We start from the raw sequence: 18,759 nt of genomic DNA, 5'->3' as shown, positions 1-18,759 counted from the left end.
CATCCAAAACAAAAGACCAACATTTATCCATGATGATTCACTTCCTCTACTACCTGCTATGTCTGGCTCTTCACCTCTTCCTCAAAGACAACAAATTGCCTCAGTCCATATCTGCCTTCTACACCTGATGATTCTCACACTGAAAGTTCCCAGGTCAATGAGCTGAATGACAAAAGTTCTGAAGAATAACCAAGCTTGAGCAAGTTCCAAAGAATAACATTTATGGCAAAGTGCTTAAAGACACGATTTGAAGGATTCAGCTTAAAAAAGGTTTGCATGAGATAAACTGCTAAACCAGGGTTTTCTTAGACAAAATAACAGAAGGTTCCCTTGTTTTTTTCCAAGAATAATCAATCAAGTCACAGCAAAAAGCTGTTTTAATTACAGAGTCCAAACAGTAGCTGAGGTAAGCATTAAGAATTTGCTGGCTGTGTTTCCCATTAGAAATGCACATTTGACAGATATGCATCACATTTACCAATATCATTATCAACACTATATCATAAAACCTAATGTGTATACCATATACCTATGTATAAGTTGACACCCACACACCCTGGGGTATTTATTCAATTTTACAATATCTTTCTCAAAAAAATCGTCACCATTTCTCATTGAGAACAATTGAGAACAGCAACACTCTGAATATTGTAGACAAGTGTACACTATAAGAAAAATTTATGTCAGCTCAAAGACTGAATTTGTTTGAATTCATATTGATTCAATCATCTGTAGCTCCTACAGAAATTAACATCATTACGCAGCCATAATTGTCCGTGAGAGTTAGCCACATTGGTGGGTGTGGAGTCACATGTCAGATTGGGGAAAAATGACGTTTCCTTTCCCTGAAGGACATGAGTGAACTAGATATGGTAACAATAACCATAAACCAGATTATTAAAACCAAGATACAATTGTTTTAATTTAAACACACACGCATTTTATAGTGCAATTCAAACCCATGGTCTCTGAAAGTTGTCATAGCTGGGTGAGTATGGGGATAAGCCCCCACGACCTATTAAATGTGCTGAATGGCATGCATCTCAAATAGCCTCTGACAACCAAGTCCAACTCCTAGCTTTCATGTGTGGCTTGGTTACTAAGCCTGGCAGAACTGTTTCCACTGACTGGAGAAGAGGCAAATGCAGGTTACTGGTGCATTAAAACCAGTTGTTTTTGCAGAAGGGGCTCGTCAGCCATGGTTGACAGATTGTCTAGAAGGAAAACTCTGATCTCAAACCTCTGTTGCCTTGCGGCTATACCAATTCAAGGGGAAAACTTCAGGAGTAAACCCAAATCATCTGGAGCTGGAGCCCAGAGAGCCCAGAGAACATCGAGTTCAACACTGATTAGCAGCTCCTGCAAGACCACTGCTGCCAAACTCAACCTCTGCCATTCACTTGGATTCATCAGCTGCATGGAGAGGGGGAGCCTGATGCAAAGGCAATAGCTTGCTCTCCATATCATATTGCCCTGGCTTGTGAAGACATCTATGATGCAACATCCATAGTCGACCCTGATCAATGGAGGACCTAATGTAGTCAAACTTATGGCTCTGTAGCAAAGTTTGCAGAACTCTAGCTATTGTTCCAGCATCTTAACCCCTCCACAAATGGACCAGTTTGGAATTTGCATACTTCTCAGCAGAGTAAGCAATTATCCAAGGATTCATTTGTTGAGGCAGCAGGACTTCACTCAAGGTTGCATACAGTTTTAAGGATGCAGAACGTCCATATATCCATTTTATTCAAAAAAGATACTAATACATTTTTTTTTAAAACTGTGACATAGATAATAATTTGAAAACCTCAATTTCTCTACAGCATCCAAAACAATGAATGCATAAAATATATACATGGTTCAATTAATTGAAGTGATGTTTTGACTTACATGAGGAGATGACTTTTTCAACAGGACCAGCAGTGCTTGAAGTACTAGATTGGAGAAGCGTGGGCCAATAGGGACATAATCTGAAATTAAAGAACAATATTTTTCTCATTTATAGCTCTGTTATCATGCCTCAACTCATTGCTGTTTTGACTCAACATTTCAATTCACTACTCCTTAATGGAATGCAAGGACAATAATATTACAGAGGCAATTGTACAACTAAATAAAACTACCCAAATTTTGAGCAGCAGCTAATCAGTGATTGGAAGACTGAGAAGGCATAGCTCACTCAGGTTCACCGATTTAGTATGTAAGGCATCAATTTGCGGCAGCTTGGTGTTTTGAGCAGCGGCCAATCAGCAATCCGAAGACAGTAGACATAGCTCACTCGGGTTTACCAACTGAGTACATAAGGCATCAATTTGCGGCAGTTTGATGTTTTGAGCAGTGGCAAACAGCGACCCAAAGTGTGAGAAGATGTAGCTCACTCAGGGTCACTGATTGAGTACATAAAGCATCGATTTGCAGCAGTTTGGTGTTTTGAACAGTGGCCAATCAGTGATCTAAAGAGTGAGAAGACATAGCTCACTCAGGTTCATGAACTGAGTACACAAGGCATTAATTCACAGCAGTTTGGTCTTTTGAGCAGCAGCAATCAGCGATTGGAAGAGTGAGAAGATATAGCTCACTCGGATTTACCAACTGAGTACAAGGCATTGATTTGCGGCAGTTTGGTGTTTTGAGCAGAGTCCAATCAACGATCCGAAGACTGTAGGCATAGCTCACTCGGGTTTACCAACCGAGTACACATGGCATTGATTTGCGGCAGTTTGGTGTTTTGAGCAGCGTCAAACAGCGACCTGAAGATTGAGAAGATGCAGGACACAGGAGACTGGGAGACAGTCAGAAATGTAATTTAGGAGCCAATGCAGAGCACACCTGTGGCCATCCCCCTCAACAACAGGTACATATATCACTTTGGTTATTGTTTGGGGGGTGGGGGAGAGAGGGGAGAGGGAGGGTGTTGGCCTAACAGGTAAGTCTCTGGCACTGAATCCGCCTCTGTGACTGAGAAGGGAAGTGGGTAGAAGAGACACACATTGGTGATAGGGGATTTGTTAATTAGGGGAACAGAAAGGAGGCTTATGTGGATGAGAATGAGATTCCCGAATGGCATGATGCCTCTCGGGTGCCAGGGTCTGGGATATCTCAGATTGACTCCTTAGCATTAAGTGGGAGGGTGAACAGCCGGACGTCGTGGTCCTTGTTGGTACCAATGACATGGGCAGGAAGAGTGATGACATTCTGCAAAGAGAGTTCAGTGCTAAGTTAAGAGCAGGACCCTCAGGGCTGTGATCTCAGGATTACTACCCGTGCCAAGTGCTAGTGAGGACAGAAATAGAGAGATCATACAGCTTAACAAGTGACTAAGTAGTTGGTGTAGGAGGGAGGGCATCATATTTTTGTATCATTGGGCTTTCTTCCAGGGAAGGTGGGAGCTGTACAGAAAAGATGGTTTGCATCTGAACTGGAGGGGGACTAATAAAGGTGGAAAGGTTTTTAATGCTGCATAGTGGGGTTTAAGCTGAAGTTACAGGGTAGGGGGCAGTGAGGTGGGAACCAGACTACCATAAGTTAGTGGAGACAGATGTTGGTAAGACCTCAAAATCAGGAATCAAAAGTTGAGCACAGAGTGACTAGTGTCCTGAGCGGCATACATTTCAACGCAAGTTTTGTATGAAAGCCAGATGAGCCCAGTGCATAGATCGACACATGGAGTTATGATATTGTAGCCATTAGTGAGACTTGCTTGCAGGAGGGGCAGGACTGGCACCTCAGTGTTCTGGGGTTCTGTTGTTTTGGATGTGACAGAGAGGGAGGGATTAAAGGGGGAGGAACAGCGTATTACTAGTCAGGGAAAGTGTCATGGCAATACTCAGTCAGGACAGACTAGTGAAGCTTTACATGTTGAAATGAGGAAAAGAAAGTATGACCATGTTAATGGAGATATATTACCCAACAGTCCGCAGGATTAGACAATAGACAATAGGTGCAGAAGCAGACCATTCGGCCCCTCGAGTCTGCACCGCCATTCTGAGATCATGGCTGATCATTCACTATCAATACCCAGTCCCTGCCTTGTCCCCATAACCCTTGATTCCCCTATCCATCAGATATCTATCTAGCTCCTTCTTGAAAGCATCCAGAGAATTGGCCTCCACCATCTTCCGAGGCAGTGCATTCCACACCTCCACAACTCTCTGGGAGAAGAAGCCCTTCCTCAACTCTGTTTTAAATAACTGACCTCTTATTCTCAATCCATGCCCTCTGGTACTGGACTCTCCCAACATCTGGAACATATTTCCTGCCTCAATCCTATCAAATCCTTTAATTATCTTAAACGTTTCAATCAGATCCCCTCTCAATCTCCTCAATTCCAGCGTGTACAAGCCCAATCTCTCCAATCTAGATTGCAGACTGCTGCAAGAAACACATGGTTGTTATAGTAAGTGATAACAGGTTTAGGGGACTGATTTTCAAGAGATATTGAGGTCCTGTTTTTTTTTAAGAAAGCAAGTGCATAGCAGGTATAGGCAGGTAGGAACAAATGAGGTGCTTGTGAAGTACAGAAATGAAAAAGAGCACTCAACTAAATCAAGAGGGCTAAAAGGCATGAGGTTGCTCCAGCAGACAAGGCTGGGAGCACCCCAAGGGATTCTACAGATACGTTAAGAGCAAAAGGAATGCAAGGGACAAATCTGGTCCTCTGGAAAATCAGAATGGGAATCTATGCATGGAGCCAAAAGAGATGGGGGAGATCTCAAATTGATTTTTCTGCAACTGTATTTTGTCAGGAGACGGACAAAGTATATAGAAGTGTGGCAAAGCAGCAGCGAGGTCATGGACCCTATATCGATTGCAGAGGATGTGGCGTTTGCTGTCCTGAGGCAAATTAGTGTGGATAAATCCCTAGAGCCTGACAAGGTTTATCCTAGGACCCTACAGGAGGCAAGTGCAGAAATCACAAGGGCCCTAGCAGTGATATTTAAATCATCCATAGCAACAAGTGAGGCAATGGAGGATTGCTAGTGTAGTTCCATTGCTTATGAAAGCCTCTTAAAAAGAAATCATGAAATTATAAGCTGGTGAGCAGTAGGGAATTTTTGGAAAGTATTCTAAGGGACTGGATATGAGTATTTGGAGAGACATGGACTGATAAGAGAGATGTAGCCAGCATGGCTTTGTGTGTGACAGGTCGTTCAAATCAGAGTTTTTTTGAGGAAGTTACCAGGAAAGATGATGAAGGCAAGGCCATCGATGCAGTCTTTATGGACTCTAGCAAGACATTTGACAAGGCCCCCCACATAGGAGGTTGGTCAAGAAAGTTCAGTCACTTGGCATTCAAGATGAGGTAGAAAATTGAATTAGACATCGGCTTTGTGAGAGAAGCCGGAGAGTGGTAGTTAAGGATTGTCTCTTTGACTGGAGGCCTGTGACTAGCAGTGTGCTACAGGAATCGGCGCTGGGTCCATTGTTGCATGTCATCAATGTTGATCTGGATAATGTGGTTAACTGAATCAGCAAATTTCTAGATGACACCAAGATTGGAGGTGTAGTGGACAACGAGGAAGACTACCAGAGCTTGCAGGAGGATCTAGACCAGCTGGAACTTAATGCAGACAAGTGTGAGGTGTTGTACTTTGGTAGGATCAACCAGAGCAAGTATTTACACAGTGAACAGTAGGGCACTGAGAAGTGCAGTAGAACAAAGGGATCTGGGAATACAGGTCCATAATTGAATGAAAGTGGTGGAACAACAGATAGATAGGGTCGTAAAGAATCTTTTGGCACACTGGCCTTCATAAATCAAATGTATTATGTACAGGAGATGGGACGTTATGTTGAATTTGTAGAAGACATTGATGAGGCCTTACTTAGAGTACTGTGTGCAGTTTTGGTCACCTACCTCCAGAAAAGATGTAAGCGAGGTTTAAAGAGTACAGAGAAAATATACAAGGATGTTGCCAGGACTGGAGAACCTGAGTTAGAAGGAAATATTGAATAGTTTAGGATTTTATTCCTTGGAACGCAGAAGATTGAGAGGAGATTTGATAGAGGTATACAAAATTATGAGAGGTATAGATAGGGAAAACACTAGTAGGCTTTTTCCACTGAGATTGGGTAGGACTACTATGAGAGGTCATGGGTTACAGGTGAAAGGTGGAAAGTTTACGGGGAATGTGAGGGGAAATTTCTTCACTCAGAGGGTGGTGTAAGTGTGGAATGCAAGCTCGATTTCAACATTTAAGAGAAGTTTGGATAGGTACATGGATGGTAGTGGTATGGATTCGGAGTGCAGACTGCTGGGAGTAGGCAGTTCAAATGGTTCAGCATGGACTAGATGAGCTAAAGGGCCTGTTTCTGTGTTGTAATTTTCTATGACTCTGAATAAAATGGTCTTGTATTTACTCAGATTAACTGGAGCCAGAGTGGGTATTTGTTTCTTTGTGTTACACTTTAGAAAGTGTGTTAGAACCTGAGAGGGATTTAACAGAATGGCAATAACAATGCTGGGCTTCAATTTGTAGTTAAGCTGCTTTTGTTCCTCTGAGGAGGACAAGGTTAGGAAGATTTCAGAAGTGTCGAAGTCATAAATTGATTCCAGTTGCAGAGTGTCAGATACCAGGGAAAAGGTTTAAGCCAAGTGACAAAAGAGGTGATACAAGAAAGCAGTTACAAAAGACACTGGTTCTTGCAAGTTGGAGTTCACTACAAGAAATGGTGTTAGAAATAGAGTCAATCGTCATATGCAGAAAAAATATGGATAATTATTATGAGGGAAGCAAATTTCAATTGCCATGGAAGTGGAGCAATGTGTGGACAAATTGGAAAGCTCCAGCAGAGCTGACGCAGTAGCAAGATCAAACAGTCTCCGCCAGTGCTGAATAATTCTATGATTCAAAAGCTCAAAGTACTTATTCTTTATTTGTTTGTGATGTCAAGTGAGTACATGATAATAGGTTTCAATGGTCAGATGACACAAAATAAACTGGGACTCATCCAGTTTTTTGGAGACAATGATGTTGTGTGATCCTGCATGCAGACATGTTCACAAACATTACAGGGCTTTAAACATAGCATTGTGTCTTGGCCCATGCTTCCTGCTAACACAGCTACCTCAGATGTCCAAGATAGCATACTTATACCACGTAGCATTGGTATCCAGGCAAAATGTTCCCTGATTTACAAAGACTGCTGATAGCATAACCTAATTAGATCTGGGATTTGGCTTGAATGGCAAGAGTTCTTTGCAGTTTGCTCACATATTAAAACAAGCAACTATGAACAGAACAGTGACTGACTAAAAAAATCTTTCATTCCACTGATCCTGTTCTTTCTAATTCTGATAGCAATAGTTAGAATGTAGCAATCTAGAACCTAAGCCAACATTGCACTGCCCAAAGACACCAAGTGGTCATGCAGTCCAGAATTAATCCAGTATGGAGTCAGGATGCAGACTATCTGACCAGGAGGATCATCATGTCTGAAGAAAATAACCTGTGTACTGGTCTGAAGTTACAACAGTTCTTCACATTTTAGAGCTTCTTTTAATGCTTCCACTATATAGTTAACGGCTGCTGGGTATAATTGTACAGATATTTGCCAATTGTCACTCAGTTGATTGATAAAGGAACTGCCTTTCAGCTTTTGGCTCATGTCATCTCCTTCAAACAGCCATCCAACTCATCCCAAACCTTTACCACTGAAACACTACAAATATGCAAGGTTTTGATTTAAGTACATGTTAAAATCCCCATTAAATTTATATACTAAATCTGCTATCACATTCTTTAACAAAGTTTATTCTAGATCATATTATTCTAATATTACCTGGAATTAAACCACAGCCTCCAGTTGTGGGATGAAAGTAGTGTCTGATGCACAAGACATCAAATTTGTTATACTCTTTTAGAATTGAATATTCAAAATGTCAAAGAAAAATAATTGTAGAAAAAAATCATTAGAATTTTGTGTCATATACAGTACTGTGCGAAAGTTAGATAAAGGTAGAGCTATGGTGCCCAATTTTATGCACTACAGTGTATTGCTCCCACAGGGTTAAAAAAAACAAAATTCATGACATATGTGAGTGATGATAAACCTGATTCCAATATGGGTCTCTACTGTGGACTGAGTTGGAATGCGGCAGGGAGAGGGGAATCATAGTTGGGAAAAGGGGAATGGCGGGGGCGGGAACATGAAGCACTAGAGTGACATTCTGTAATGATCAATAAACCAATTGCTTAGAATCAAATGACCTTGCCTGTTGTCTCAGGGCTGGGTGTGTCTGCACCCACACCACCATCCCCCCCCCACCACGCAAGCATTCCTTCTCTACCACCTGTCCCACATCTCACTCACGGTGCTTCACCCTCGCCATTCCCAACATCCTTTGCTTCTGCCAGATTTACAAACTCACTCTCCATTCCACATTGACAAACACTGCACTGTGCAAAAGTCTTAGGCACCCTAGCTATATTTAAATACAAGGACTTTTACACTGTAGTGTAATATGTTCATGCATCAACTCAGTTTAACAGATAAGCAGTGAAAGTTAAAGTGTGTACTCAGAATCCTTGGACATGTAGGTCTGTGGCTGTTTTCAAATTAATTTCATTGCTTTGTGCTGCCAATGCTTTAATTTCAATAATTCAGCATATGGGATGAGATTCCAACTTGTCTCATACAGGCAGTTTACTCAAACTCATTAAGCATAAAGTCCAGCTATGAATTACGTGAGTGGTACTGAAGCTTCAGAGAAATGATTAAGAGATTCCAGAGAAGAAGACCTTATTCACCACACTATCCTAACTAGATCTTTCAAATTTTACTCAGACAAATTAAGGTTGTATTTATAAGGTATCTATAGCTGATTTGAACTGCTGCAGTGCAAACACCATCGGTCAGTGGATGAGGAGAGAGAAACAAAAGCATGATCAGTAGTGGTTCCTATTGGTGATCCAACTGACGTTGAACAATTTGGCTCCTTTAGAGAACTTTAGGATAGAGACAAACTCATGCCAAAAAAGAGGAGCAAACTTCTGCAACCAAGGAGATATGACTGAGCTGTGGAGGAGCTTAGTCAGGGAATGTGTGGCATTTCAAAGGCAAAATGGTAGAAGGAAGAAAATTGCGTCTAAATCACTATCTGATTACCCCTGCTGCAAAGTAATGATATGTTGGAACTCAAGTCAGATGGGATGTGTAACAATTGCTGATAATGATCAGAGACTATCTCCCAACTCACACAATCATTGTAGCAGAGAGACCATTTAGCCTATCGAGTTTGCATCAGCTCTGCAAACAATCCAACAGCCCTAGCTCTTGCTCTTTTCCCATGTGTCTATTCAATTCCAGTTTGAAAGCGACAATCAACACCTTCCATTACCCTGCCACCTCAAATGGTGAATACAAAACAAACGGAAATGAAATTCCCCAAGGTAACTGGGGAAGATTAATCTGACAACTACAAGTTTATAAAGTGGTTCCTTGGGTTAATCACAAAGTCTGTGCTCAGTGTATAGAACAGCCAAGTGACTGGGTTGTCATGATGCATCTCAAGCTTACCCAACAAGCGCTCAATGTCATCAACCACAACGCAGCTCAGTTGTGACTTGTATGCATCCTCGAAAATCTGTCAACAGAAATTAATAGATTATTAACCAGTTCATCGGGTGGGCTTGTAGTAGCACATCTGTTTTTGTAAATGGAGAGCTTGCACACAAATGTACGCCAAGTCTTGGGTTTCAAACTCCTCAAAATTTCTTTTTGTACAGTACGATCCAGCCAAATGGAGGTGCACTGAATAATACCTGGTAAACATTCCTAAAATCACAAAGTATCTGCAAGAATTTAAAATTTTCTCCATCATAAGTTCACCAAGTTCAACTCTAGTATCTTCATCAGATGTCAAGAGCTTTCTACAACATTTATTTCTACTATCAAAAAAATAGTACAACATACCAGAACAACAGTATTACAGCCCAGAGGGAGATTATTCAGTTTAAAACTGGATGCCAGATCTGCAAAATAGCTACTTGCTTGGTCCCTACCTTATATCCTTCCAAAATTTTCCTTCAACACTATTTATTACCCCACATTTGCAACTATGTAATGAATGTTGCTTTCATCCCTGTTTCTTGTTGACCATTCCACATGCAAGTTAATCTGTATCAACATTCCTCTTAGTGTTATAGCTATCCATTCAGCAAAGAATGTGATTTGATCACTGCTCTATCCAACTCTAGTCGCTTCATCTCACCTTTACATTCCTATCTCAATCCTGTAATTACCAAGCTCCCTTGAAATAAATCGTCCATTATTCACTTCACTCATGTGATAGACACAAAACGGGCAGGTATTGATGGCAGCATGTTATCATTATAAATTGGTAATAACAACGGCAGTGGTGACGTTAGATGCAGAACTCACTGATATAAAAATAAGAAATAAGACATTGTCAACATAACAAATCACAAAACTTGTCTGCAAGGAACAGGCAACCACTAAATCTGTGAAAGGGCAAACTTAACGCAAACAGCTGAAAGTCAGAAATGGGTGAAGGGAACAGTTTTTACAATGCTCCCAACTACTTTCTTAAGCATTATGTAAAAAGGGCAGATAAAAACCCAACAAACTTCTGAAGATTATCCAAATAGCCTGTCTATAATGGTACCTTGCCTGGCACTCAGGATGTACTGCTAGGAATGAGAGCACTAATGGAATCAGCACTGACTAATCATTAAATTACCATGTAGAGACAGGCATTACTGAAAATCTGACAGAAACCCCTGCTCTCCTCACCTTCCTCAGTAAACAGCTCAAAAGTCAGCTGGGGACAACAGGGAGATAGCCTCACACCCAACTGGAAAATGTATTGCCAGTCTGCAGTGATATGGGTGGTCAGGGTCCAGCCCTGAATCTCACCTCAGCGCAGAAATGGCACACCACTTATCCAGCCTCACAGGCAACCTTCCCACACTGAATCTTGGGCTACTTATTGCAGATGCAGTTACAATGTGCAGGGATTTCCAGCATGTAGTAATGGGGAAAGCAGGAGTTTAGCAAACCTATGCTGTCTGTTGGTCTAATTGATCCACGAATGGATCTTGATATTTCAAAACTGATCATTTTTTGTAAGTTCCAATACATTCAGCAGAAGTAGTATATTATTCCCTTTGAAGCATTTAGGCATCTTAATTGATTTACTAATGGTTTAATTCTTTCAGAATATTATTGTTATGGAGAGCCAAAACAACCAACGCCTATTGGTCTGCTAACAACCAATCCAAGGCTGACTTTCACTGATTGGTCATTTAACCTAACAATATCTCTGAAGTTTTTGGATAAACTGCTTAAATAATCGTGCTTTGGATGAACTATTGGAGGTTCTTTGCAGCTGTGTGATTTCATGTTCTGGCTTTGTTCCATCTCCTAGTTTTTGGTCTCATCAGTAGTTACAGGCAAGCAAACTCAACAAGTTGGCAATGAGCTGCTGTATTATGTCAAGATGGCATTTCCAGCAGAAGACTTGCACACAATTCTACAACAGCAGCAAGCTCAATTTGAGGCAGCACGACTGAAGTTAATTGAAACCTTAACCAGCAGGTTATCAGTAAGTCCAACAACATCAATAGCAAACACTGAACAGAGCTCATGTGAATCAGTTGTGTCCATTACCAACTTCCAGTTTGACACCATTTCTGGAATCATGTTTGAATTCTGGGTCAAACAGTATATAAAGACATCTTCTGGGTTGAGTTCACCCATAAAGATGACTCATGGAAGATGACTCCAAAAACTGGGTACTACTGAACACAAGCGTTATTTCAACTTCTTCATGCCCAAGAACCTGCGTGACCTATCATTTGACGAAACTGTCCAAAAGCTAACAAGCATTTTTGGAGAGCAGTCATCTCTCTTCAGTGTTCAGTACCAATGTGTAAAACTCATTAAACATGATGCCGATGGCTTCATCACATATGCCAGTGTCATCAACTGCGAACATGAAATGTTCAAGCTGGTTAACATGACTGAATCACAGTTCAAATGCCCAATTTTTATTTGCGGGCTTCAGGCACCTGGTGATACAGACATTCACAAATGGATCCTGGCCAGACTGGAGCAAGACTCCAATAGGACTCTACAAGCTGTCACTCAAACACAATTCCAACCTGGTCAAATAGAACCATATCAATGTAGTATCTAGTGACCCAGGACATCATCACTCAGTGGGTCTCCAAGCAGCCACACACAGCTTGTTCGAACTGTGGTGCATGGCGTTATGCAAGAAACTGCCAATAAAAAAAAACCGCATATGCAGCAAATGCCAATAATGTGGTCACAAAGGTGGTTTTTGCCATTTTTCATTGTCTTCTTGAGAAGCACAAGCACCCCAAGTTTCAAAAGCCATCAAAATCTCAAGGAGTTTAATAGTCATGATCAAAGTTGCCTTTGCAACCAGGAGGTAGTACGTCAATGTCTTGACCAACAATCAGTTGGTCAATCTACAATTCGATACAACCTCAGACAACATTACCCCCAAGTGCACGTGGTGAGCAGTTGGATCCCCACAGTCAAAACAACTCATCATTCTACTTGCCCCTGGTGGCACAACAGGTCCAAATTGTGGGTAAACCAAATCAGGTTACACCAGTAGCTCCATTACAACCTATCCCAGCATTTGGTGAACCATTTTCTAAAGTTATTGTAGATTGTGTTGGTCCATTACCAAAGACAAAAACTGGTTATCAGTATTTGTTGACTATCATGTGTACTTCTTCTAGGTTTCCAGAAGCTGTACCACTTAGGAATATAAAAGCTAAGACTGTGACAAAGGCCCTTATAAATTTTTTTACTTATTTTGGATTACCTAAGGAGATACAAACTGATCAAGGCAGTAATTTTATGTCTGGATTGTTTCAACAGATAGTTTATAAATTGGGAGCTAAGCAAATCACTTCGTCTGCATACCATCCAGAATCGCAGGGTGCCTTGGAGAGGTTTCATTCTACCCTCAAGAATATGATTAGGACATTTTGTGTGGAAAATGAAAGTGACTGGAATGAGGGTATAAACTTACTTTTATTTGCAGTAAGGAAAGCGGTACAGGAATCTTTAGGTTTTAGTCCATTTGAACTTGTGTTTGGGCATAGAGTTAGAGGACCTTTAGCTTTGTTGAAAGAACAGTGGATTAATAAGGAAGTACACACTAATTTGTTGGACTATGTGTTGAAATTTAAGGACAGGTTACATAAAGCTTGTAGCTTAGCTAAGGAAAATTTAAAGTTGGCTCAGGAGAAAATGAAGACTTGGTATGATAAAGAAGCTAGGATGAGGATGTTTAAGCCTGGAGATAAGGTGTTGGTTCTTTTCCCAGTGCAGACAAATCCTTTACAAGCTAGATTTCATGGTCCTTACGAAATTGTGTCTAAAATCAATGATGTGGATTACGTGGTAAAAACTTCAGATCGTAGAAGGTCAACACAACTTTGCCATATAAATATGTTGAAACCATATTTTGAGAAACAATCTGATACTGTGACTGTTGTGGTTAGTGAGAATGAGTTTGATTTAACTAGGAACATGATAGATGATTCATCTGACTTTCATTCCAAATCCAACATTGTTTCTGTTAGGTTACCAAATTCAACCATTCTGGAAAATATTGATGAAAAATTAGCACATTTACAGTTAGAGCAGAGACAACAGATGAAGGAGTTGATCTTTAAATATAGGGAGTTGTTTCCAGATGTTCCGAGAAGGACTACTATAGCTTCACATGATGTAGATGTTGGGGATGCCAAACCTATTAAACAACATCCATATAGGATGAACATGGAAAAATGTGAACTTGCTGAGAAAGAAATTGAATATATGTTAGAGAATAATATCATTAGACATTCTAACTCAAATTGGAGTTCGCCATGTGTTATGGTGCCAAAGCCAGATGGTAGTATTAGGTTTTGTACGGATTATAGGAAGGTGAATGCTGTAACGAAAACAGATGCATATCCAATTCCTAGAGTAGATGATTGTGTAGATAAAGTTGGAAAAGCAAAGTTCCTTACAAAGATTGATTTATTGAAAGGGTATTGGTGTGTTCCATTAACGGGCAGAGGTAGAGAGATTTCTGCATTTGTAACTCTATCTGGGTTATATGAGTATAATGTTCTTCCATTTGGGATGAAGAATGCCCCAGGTACTTTCCAGAGGATGATTAACTTTGTGATTCAGGGATTGAAAGATACTGATGCTTATATTGATGATTTAGTGACAGGAAATGATACTTGGGAAGCACACATTATTGCGATGGAGAAATTGTTTGGAAGGCTTTCAAAAGCTAACTTAACTATTAATTTAGCTAAGAGTGAATTTGGACATGCCACTGTGACTTACCTTGGTTATGTTGTGGGTCAAGGTAAGGTAGCTCATGTTCAGGCAATTTTAGAGATTCCCACTCCAACGGGGAAAAAGACTCTCAGAAGGTTTTTGGGAATGGTAGGATATTATCGGAAATTTTGTAAGAATTTTGCTAATGTTGCCCTTCCATTAACTAACCTTCTGCGGAAGAATGAGAAGTTTGTATGGACGGTGCCTTGTCAAGAAGCATTTGAAAAATTGAAAACAATGATATGTCAGCAACCTGTGCTTAAGGCACCTGACTTTGGAAAACCTTTTTCATTGGCTGTGGATGCTAGTGATGAGACTGCAGGAGCAGTATTAATGCAAAGGAATGAGGGTGACGAGGTTGATCATCCAGTAGCTTACTTTTCTAAGAAATTTAATAAGCATCAAAGAAACTATTCGACAATGGAGAAAGAATTGTTATCTCTTGTTTTAGCTTTGGAATATTTTGAGGTATATGTTAGTACAACTCAAAAACCACTTATTGTTTACACTGATCATAATCCGTTAGTTTTCCTGAGTAAGATGAAAAACAAAAACAGAAGATTATTAAATTGGAGTTTGATGTTACAAGAGTACAATATTGTGATGACTCATATTAAAGGTAAAGATAATGTGGTTGCTGATTGTCTATCTCGATGTTGAATGTACACTGTAATTTTTTTATGGAGTGGTTTTTTTTCAATTGTAACACTCCTACTGTATTGTGAGTTATAAGCTGTTATATGATGGTGTTGTGTATTGTATATGTTATAAAATTTATACCTTTGTTTTTCTTGTAAGCAATTGTTAGAAATTTTTGTTCTTGTCAGACCAAAAATGTTTTTTTTGGAGGGAGGTGTTACGTACTCGTGACACATGACAGTGGAGCCCTTGTCATGTGACTGGGGTTGAAGCTGTACTGGACTTGAGGTGATGGTCTTGTGATGGTGGAATGACGTCATTTTCCCGCCAGTAGAGATCATGTGACGGGTTTTTTTTTACAGGTTATAAAAGGTAGACCCTACCCTGTGAGGAGGGGCAGTTCGTGGCTGGATTTGCCAGGTTGACTTCATGCCACTGCGTGTTTGAAGTGATGACGCAGTTTAGCTGAAGGATGAAGTTTTTATTTAATGCCTAAAGTTTAAGAGGTCATTGCCAGCAGGTTCTTTATGATTCTGCTAGTTCGGAATTAGTGGAGAGTGAAGATCGAGGAGAATCACTTTCTACGGTGAAACGGGGGCGACCTTTGTTTGATCCTTATTTGGAAGGATTTCGTTGACTATCTTCGTGTTAATCCCTAGGTTTAACTAGAAAGGATTGAAGATAGTGGAGAAGGAAAGGTCAGTGCCTTTAAGCCGTTCTGTTTCGTGAATTCTTCGTGGGAAGTTCGACGTCGGGGATCGAAGCAAGCGACGTGAAAGAGAACCTAAATCGTCTTATAAAGTCTCTCCTTTTAAATGGACTGTGAGCATATCGAACTTTTGGCAATACCACTTTAAAGAACTGTTTTTGGAATACCACTTTTAAGAACTGTTTTTGCAATATCACTTTAAGAACTGTTTGGGCTGCCGCTCAGCAGCTGTTTCCGGTTACGGTAGTGTTTGTTTACTTTTGGGGGGTTTGTTTTCTGTGTTTAATAAACGTGTTGTTTGTTATAAGAAACCCTTGCCGAACTCATATATTTATTGTCGCCTGAAATACGTAACAAGACACAATTATTTATGTTGATAGGGAGTGATTTGTTATATTAAAGGAGAGAGCACTAACTCTGCCTCTCATGGGTGTTAAGGATATTGAACCTTAAACGATGTTACTGACAAATCAAACTATGTAGTGACAAATACACAGTGCAATCTAACACACACAAGTTAACCTGCTGCTCAAAAACAAAAGAGCTTTGATTACTTTCAAAATGTCCTCAAACTGTGGCTCAATAGTAGTTCTTGCTTGAGTCAACAAGTTGAAGTAATTTCCAGAGTTATGGGGCACCTGATCTTGCCTGATGCTACAGCACACTGAATGAGCCCTGCAGTGCTGGAGATGTTGCTGTTCTTCATACATTTAAACATCTCTCTTCATATGTATGTAAAAATTCTATGCAAAAAGTGCAGTACCACTTAAGAGAAAGGCAAATGCGTTTCATCAATTGAACATTAAAAAACAGCAGATGCTGAAAACCTAAAATAAAGAAAATATTGTAGATACACATCAGGTCAGGCAGCATCTGTAGACCCAGAATTAGAATCTTAGATCCAAGACATTTCAATAGAACTGAAAGTTAAAACAGGTAGCACAGCAGCATATTGGCCAGCGCAATGCTATTGCAACGGCAAAAAATTTGGTTCAATTCCATCATTGTCTGCAAGGAGTACGTTCTCCCCATGACCACATCACTTTCTTCTGGGTGCCTTGGTTTCCACTTAGACTAAAGATAGAGTAGGCTAATTGGTGACAGGAGTGTAATTGGGTGCCACAAGTACATTTGACAATGTCCCGCATGGGAGGCTGGTCAAAGTTCATTCACTCGGCAATCAGGATGAGGTAGTAAATTGAATTAGACATTGGCTTTGTGAGAGAAGCCAGAGAGTGGCAGTGGAGGGTTCCCTCACTGGACTGGAGGCCTGTGGCTAGTGGTGTGCTGCAGGGATCGGTGCTGGGTCCTTTGTTGTTTGTCAGCTATATCAATGATCTGGATGATAATGTGGTTAACTGGATCAGTAAATTTGCGGATGACACCAAGATTCAGGGTGTAGTGGACAGTGAGTAAGGCTTGCACAGAAGTCTGCACCAGCTGAAAAAATGGGCTGAAAATGGCAGATGGAATTTAATGCAGACAAGTGTGAGATTTTGCACTTTGGTAGGACCAACCAGGGTAGGGCTTACACAGTGAACAGTAGGGCACTGAGGAATGTGGGAGAACAAAAGGGTCTGAGAATACTGGTCCATAATTCAGTGAAAGTGGCATCACAGATAGATAGGATTGAAAAAGCTTTTTGCACTTTAACCTTCATAAATCAATGTATTGAGTACAGGAGATGGGATGTTATGTTGAAGTTGTACAAGACGTTGGTGAAGCCTAACTTGGAGTATTGTGTGCAGTTTTGGTCACCTACCTACAGGAAACATGTAATCAAGGTTGAAAGAGTACAGAGAAAATTTAAAAGGATGTTGCTGGGTCTGGAGGACCTGAGTTATAAGGGAAGATTAAATAGGTTAGCACTTTATTCTTTAGAATGTAGAAGATTGAGAGGAGACTTGATAGAGGTATACAAAATTATGAGGGGTAAAGACAGGTTAAATGCAAGCAGGTTTTTTCCACCGAAGTTGGGTGGGACTACAACCAGAGGCCATGGCTTAAGGGTGAAAGGTGAGAAGTTTAAAGGGAACATGAGGGGAAACTTCTTCATTCAGAGGGTCGTGAAACTGTGGAACGAGCTGCCAGCACAAGTGGTGCATGCAAGCTTGATTTCAACATTTGCATAGGTATGGGAATAATAGGGATATGGAGGGCTATGGTCCAAGTGCAGGTCGATAGGCGTAGGCAGTTTAAATGGTTTGACATGGACTAGATGGGCTGAAGGGCCTGTTTCTGTGCTGTATCTCTCTATGACTCCAAGTTCGTTGGGCAGGGAGAGCCTGCTAGAGTTTTGTATCTCTAAATAAAATTATTTTTAAGTTGCAGAGAAGATAGGAAACAGATCAGTAACATATATGGGATATTTCTGATAGTCTGAGGCCCAGGGTGCCTTGGCAACCTTTTGTTTATGAAGTATCTTGTTGATGATTAAGGGAAATAAACAAGGGGACATAAAAGCTGCCCAACAGGTCAGAGCTGTTGCAAAGAACTGAAACCAAAATGGAAAAGGTTTTAAATGCCTAGATCAAGTAGCACCTAAGAAGTTTGAAGTGTCCCTGCCAATGTTTATTTCCCAATAATTATTATATTGCTGGCAATAGGAGTTTGAGAAGCAAAGATGCTACTTAAAGATATTTAGCCTCCCATTTTACAACAGCAACCATGCTCCAGAAATACCACTTTCGGACACTTTGATGAGTGAAAATTCCACTTTCAATGCACTCAAAGCAACATGGTGAAGTTGATGAGGCAGTTTCAAGGGCAACATAGCTCAAGGATGCACAAAACCAAAGAATCCAAAAGCAAACAAGCATCAATGCCCCTTTGAGGAATGTTCCTGCTCTTTTAGATAAAGTCACTCAGCTTCAATATCAGTAGCTGAGCATTGTTCATGAATTCTTTTTTTCTTTTTTTCTTTTTCAATCTTTTTATTGAATTTCATATATAAAGAGAAACATAACATAATATAAATAGGTTATAAGTGCACTAGATTTGAAGTTAAATTTATAATAGGATAACAATATCTTATTAAATATCAGCCAAAAAAAAACTTATAATAAACA

General features: G+C 40.3%; 1 protein-coding gene across 1 annotated transcript in view; it reads right to left on the bottom strand.

Moving 5' to 3' along the window:
- LOC132384552 (vesicle-fusing ATPase) overlaps window positions 1-18,759 on the bottom strand; it is a 277,249-nt gene that overhangs the window by 74,244 nt on the left and 184,246 nt on the right. Inside the window, exons 16-17 of the mRNA XM_059955720.1 lie at window positions 9,520-9,586; window positions 1,891-1,970 (exon numbers count right to left, since the gene is read on the bottom strand). Coding sequence (XP_059811703.1) covers window positions 1,891-1,970; window positions 9,520-9,586 — 147 coding nt within the window. The remainder of the gene's footprint in view (window positions 1-1,890; window positions 1,971-9,519; window positions 9,587-18,759) is intronic.

Source organism: Hypanus sabinus, chromosome X1 (assembly GCF_030144855.1).
Source record: "Hypanus sabinus isolate sHypSab1 chromosome X1, sHypSab1.hap1, whole genome shotgun sequence".
NCBI lineage: Eukaryota > Metazoa > Chordata > Chondrichthyes > Myliobatiformes > Dasyatidae > Hypanus > Hypanus sabinus.
This window is presented reverse-complemented; position numbering and strand designations above follow the sequence as displayed.